Here is a 5484-nt window from a genome sequence, read left to right on the forward strand (position 1 = left end):
AAGAAAGAAAGAAAAACCTCACGTAATATGTATCATTATATCATTAACTTTGAACACACGGTCAACAGCACATAACTCATGCCTGAACGAAGCTTCTGTAACTCACGTATTTTCTCCGTAAGGCACACTGCAGCCTTCCTGTGGCTAGGAATGCTAGACGGTGCATCAGCCCTGGGCCTAGGAGGCATTTTAAATAGCGAAATCACCAAGAGAAAGCACAGAACTGCAAGAAACGTGACATTGAATAGACTGTGAAAAGGACACTGGTTTACAGCACGAGAGTTGGAACGAGCTGTCGCCTTGTTCAGCCTCACCTGGGGCTATGCCTGTGGGGTGACTCAAATTTGTTGCCACTGTGCGCATGTCCACCGATGACCACAAAAGTGCCACGGCTGTTGATTTTGGGATTACGAGTAAATTTTAGTGCCTGGGTAAATTTACATATGCACGCATATATTATTATCTCCCTATTTGACCGCTGAGGAAACTGAGGCACAGAGACACTTGCCCAGGTCACACAGCTGCTGAGCTAACGAGCTGGGTTTTGAAGCCAGGCAGCCAGGCTCAGAATATGGGCCCTTACCCGCTATGCTGTCCGGAGTTCCAGGTCATAGCTCATTGGAGAGGATTCCAGAGTAAGTGTGAACATCTTCAATCTCTCAGAGGGAAGGGACACCCAGCTCTCCCCACCCCTCCGTGAGCTCTCCCCATCCCTCCGTGAGGCAGGCGGCGTTCCGGGTCCAAAGCGGAGCATGGCAGTGCCCTCTCGTCAGGCGTCTGGCCGTGGAGGAGGGCCGCTGCGCGTTGTTACGAGCTCTGTGGTAGTTAGTTAATCCTCACTGCCCGTCTCTGGTGTGATTTTACAGAAGGGAAAACTGAGGCCAGCCCAGGTCACACAGTGTGTTTGTGGGACAACCGCACGCGGGTCCAGACCAGGCAGAGCCACCCCCCTAAGGGACTTGGGACCCCACTGTTGGTTTGAAGGTGCAAGTCTGACCTGGATGGGAGACCCAGAGGGTGCAGAGCCTCCTCGGCTGCCCTGGAGCCTGGTGCTCAGACCTGCCCACAGCCCTGGTCTGTGGCTCTCCGGGCCTCCCTGTGGCCGTGGGCGGTCGCCCCTCTCACAGTGGGCTTCGTCACCAGCTGTGAAATGAGAAGCCGTGTAGGCAGTCCAGGAGGGCCCTAGGGTTTGATCACTCCAACCCTGTGACTCTGAGACGCTGTTGTGCTCTGGCCTCAAAACTCTAGGACAGGGGACACTCTGGGAGGGCAAGGCCTGGATTTTGATCAGTGTCCTGGTCCCCATTCATCTGATCTGTGTTCCCAGAGTTTGAGTCACTTAGGTTACTTGTGCCTGTCTCTGGTTTCCTGAGGGGACACTGCCCTGGAAGTCTGAGGGGACATAGCTTGCCCTGGGGAGTGCCAATTTGAGGAGAGAGAAGGAAAAATATCCCAGAACAGCAAGAGATTTAGGGCAAATGCTCCTTCGGGAGCTCTGGGCCCTGCGGTGGGGCTGGGGGAGTCCTTGTTACTATTGGGGGGCAGGCTCGACAGGCCCTCGGTACCCCTCTCTGTCCTCCCTCAGGTACCTCTACCCAGATGGAAAGAACCGCAACCCAGACCTGACTGAACTCTACCAGGTGGAGCCCCATCAGCGCATCCAAGTGTCAGAGGTGAGCCCAGGCCTGTGTCCCCCTCTGTGTACCCCCCATCCCTGCTGACTGCCCCCACCCACCCCCCACGCTTGGCTCAGGAATTCTCTCCCGTGGAGTCAGGCCCTGGTGCCGGTGCGGTGGCTGTGTGACCTGGGGTAAATTACTTGGCCTCTCTGAGTCCTCGTTCCTCTTCTAGAAAATACAGCTTCTCCTTCCTCCTATCTAGGGGTTTTTGTGGGGATTAAAGCAGGAAATGACACTTCTGAGATCATCCGTTCGTGCATTCACCAGTGACAACCCCTGTGCCTCAATCTTCACAGTCGCCCCATGGGTGGAAAAGTAACAACGAATAATTTTTTTTTTTTAGTATATCCCATGCAATATTTGGGATATATTTATACCTAAAAATTTATTCTTCGTGTGTCTGAAAATCAAATATAATAGTGCATCTTGCATTTTCAGCTGCTCAACTTGGCAACCCTGAGTGCACACCACCCCAGAGAACAAATCTCATACATGTAGGAGGCAGCTAGACACATGGCCTTGAACTCGAGAGAGGGTTTGGGGCTGGCTTCCTGGGGCCCGACTTGTATCCCCATGATGGACGTCACTGCCCCTTCGCATCCTCCCCATCTTCTCACCTGCCAGGAGCAGCTGCAGCTGTACTGGGCCATGGACTCCACGTTCGAGCTCTGTAAGATCTGTGCCGAGAGTGACAAGAATGTGAAGATCGAGCCGTGCGGGCACCTACTCTGCAGCCGCTGTCTGGCTACGTGGCTGGTGAGTCTGACCCAGACCTGCCTTTCTGCCCAGCCTCCCACACTGTCTCTGTGGTAAAATTCCCTAAAGGATCTCCCGCATGCCTCAGTCAGATGGGGAAACTGAGGCTCAGGGACAGTGGAGACTTGCTCAGGGTCGCTCAGGACCCCACCTGTCTGCGTCTGTGTCTCTGTCTCCATCTCTGTGCACCTGTCACCTCCGCTTCTCCTTGAGCTACATCGTTCATGGACAGGGCTCCTTCCTTCCCTCGCTGGGCCATCTGGGGCTGGTGGCTTCCCCTCTCTGAGCCTCAGCCTCGGCCTGTGGAGCATAGAGCTGATAGTAACCTCCCAAGGGCCAGAGTGAGGATCCAAGCCCCGACGCCCTCAGAAAAGACCCCTGGGGAAAGCGAGCCTCAGCCGCTCTGGAGCGTAAGTGCCTGGCATTAAGCTTTGGGATTGTGTGAGTGCATGACATTAAGCCTTTGATTGCCAACTCATCCATTTCAGTAAACAAATGACCTGTCGTGTGAAGCAGCTACCAGAGAGAGGAACCAGGCCATCCCACCACCACTAGGCTCCCCTTTAGAAAGCCCTGGGTAACCCAGGCAACGGACAGCTTAAGCGACTCTGCTTCTCCTGTCCTGCACCTTAATTCCCACCCCTGTGCTTTAAATTCGCCAATAAAGAGCCCCTAAGCGCCCCGCTGGGCCCCTGATAAAGGCAAAGCCCAGGGTCCATGCATCCCCCTCCCTCTATACCTGCGACCTCGCTGTGTGGCACACCCGTTGTGTGGCCCTCGGGGCGTGCCGTTGACCCTCCAGGAACTGTCAGTAATAAATCTTGTTCTTCAGAGTTCCCTGACGGTTTTCACTGAGGCACATCCCACAGTCATAACCCACGAAGGCCAGTGCGACCACAACGCTGGCCCCATTGGTGGCGGCGGAACGGCTGGGGGGCCCAGGCGAGTGTCTCAGGCATTCCTAGCCAGTAGCATCATTCGATGGCTGAGACCCAGACGACACCCTGGCTCCCCCGGGCTCCCCACTAGTGCGCCCTCCCAGCCTCGGGCTCCTGTCCAGTCCCCGCTTCCCATCCTGCCTCTCTCTCCCCATCTCCCTCTCTTCGTGACTCTCTCTCTCCATCCTCCTCCCTCTGACTGTCCTCCCTGCCTCACTCTGTTGGAGGCAAAGGCCCCCGTGGTCCCAGGGGAGGTGGAGGAAACCAGCAGACCCTGACCCTTCTCCTCCCCGCCCACAGCAGTCAGACAGCCCGACCTGCCCCTTCTGCCGCACCGAGATCAAGGGCCGAGAGGTCGTGAGTATCCACCAATTCCAAGAGAGGCCAGCGGAAGAAGCCAGGGCCACTCCTGAGGCCCTGGAGTACAGCAGTGACCAGGAAGTGGGAGAGGAGGAGCTGGGGCAGGTAAGCAGGGCCGGGCGGGAGCTGGAGCTAAAATTCCCAGGCCTGAAGGAGGAGGGTCTGGGGGCCTGGACTCCTAGTTCTGGGGGAGGAGGGTCTGGGGGCCTGGACTCCTAGTTCTGGGGGAGGAAGGGGCTGGGGGCCTGGACTCCTGGGTCTGGAGGAGGAGGGGCTGAGGGCCTGGACTGCCAGGTCTGATGGAGGAGGGGGCTCGTGGCAGGATTCTAGGGTCCTAGGGGCCAGGCCTTTTGCTTCCCCGAGGGTCTGGGGCTGTGGCCGTCTTCACTTGGGACCCTGCTGGGGGTCGGAACTCTGTCTCCTTCTCTATTATACCTCCAGCGTCTAGAACAGGGCTCGAGTGCCGGGATGCCAGGCAGGAAGATGTAGTTGAGAAGAAAATGACAGCTCCCAACCCCTCCCCACCCTCTGTCTTCCCCAGGTGACCCCTTTACCTCCCCCACTGCCCCCCCGGCTGGATCTGTTCCCTGACAGCCCCAGAATTAAAGGCCAGCTGAAGGCGGTGAGTCAGGTGCTGGTCCAAGGGGGGCGGCCTGGGTCTCGTCCCACCGCCGGGCCCTGGTCTGGCTCGGCGTTCATTCTCTGCGCCTAGTTACAAGGGGCCGTGTGATCTGACATCCACCCCTCTATGGCCTCTTCCCTTGTTTTGTCCCTTACTCAGTCCCCCTCACTGGCTGTGTGGCTCTCCGTCCAGCCTCCCAGGCGCGTCCTGCCCCAGAGCCGTTCCCTCCGCCTGGATCTCTTTCCTTCAGGCTTGCATTCTCATCCCTCCCTCAAGGAGGTCTTCTCTGACCATCCTATTGAAAAGCGCCATGGTCCTTCCAAGCCCCCACCTGCTATATTTTCTTAGTCCCTGTCATCACCTGACTAAGAGGACAGTTTCTGTTGTTTTCTGTCCCCGGCAGCAGGTTGCTCCCCTCCTGAAGGAAAGGACTTTGCCTCATTCTGTGACATCTCCGCAGTCTCGGACAGTGCCTGGCACCTAGTAGGTGCTCACTAAATAGGCATTGCGTGACTAAGTCGAACTGAGTCTCCCCAACAGCCCATGAAGTTGAAAATGTCCCAGTCTTCATCTTTCAGAGGAAAAACATCCAGAGAGGTGTCTGCACCTGCCCAAACCCACACAGCGTGAGCGAGGAGAAGCCAGCATTGGGGGGGCCTTAAAACCCCCCCCAAAATCATCTGCTATTTTCTTAACGCTCTGTGATCGGATAGGTTTAACAGCTAGGAGGTGCAGAATGTAGTCTCATCACCTTATTTTCTAAGCTAGCCCAGTGTTGCTTGCTTCTCCGCCAGGATTTTCTGAGACCCTGGCCTACTGGGGAGGGGCAGATCTGTTAGCATCTCAGACTGAGTACACAAAAGATCAAATCAATACCTCTGTCTTCAAACAGCTCAGGAAGTCCGGGAACTTTTCGACAAACAAGAGAGCCAGCAGGACGGGGTTGGGGGTGGGGCCAGGATTTTACCCTGGCCTACTGGGGAGGGGCAGATCTGTTAGCATCTCAGACTGAGTACACAAAAGATCAAATCAATACCTCTGTCTTCAAACAGCTCAGCTCATCCGGGAACTTTTCGACAAACAAGAGAGCCAGCAGGAAGGGGGTGGGGGGGGGGGGGCGGGGACCCAG

The 5484-nt window shown here is 56.3% G+C and overlaps 1 protein-coding gene and 1 long non-coding RNA gene across 2 annotated transcripts in view; one reads left to right on the plus strand and one right to left on the minus strand.

Moving 5' to 3' along the window:
- Nucleotides 1-5484, plus strand: part of CBLC (Cbl proto-oncogene C) — an 18100-nt gene that overhangs the window by 7191 nt on the left and 5425 nt on the right. The window contains exons 7-10 of the mRNA XM_015589338.2: nt 1586-1673; nt 2304-2435; nt 3674-3838; nt 4275-4355. Coding sequence (XP_015444824.2) covers nt 1586-1673; nt 2304-2435; nt 3674-3838; nt 4275-4355 — 466 coding nt within the window. The remainder of the gene's footprint in view (nt 1-1585; nt 1674-2303; nt 2436-3673; nt 3839-4274; nt 4356-5484) is intronic.
- On the minus strand, nt 11-3644 carry LOC112479678. The gene is made up of 4 exons (XR_003046300.1): nt 3175-3644; nt 2587-2735; nt 2297-2356; nt 11-1143 (listed from the first exon to the last, which is right to left on the minus strand). It is a non-coding gene; the product is annotated as an uncharacterized LOC112479678 (long non-coding RNA).

The sequence above is a fragment of the Pteropus alecto genome, unplaced genomic scaffold (assembly GCF_000325575.1).
Source record: "Pteropus alecto unplaced genomic scaffold, ASM32557v1 scaffold194, whole genome shotgun sequence".
Lineage (NCBI taxonomy): Eukaryota > Metazoa > Chordata > Mammalia > Chiroptera > Pteropodidae > Pteropus > Pteropus alecto.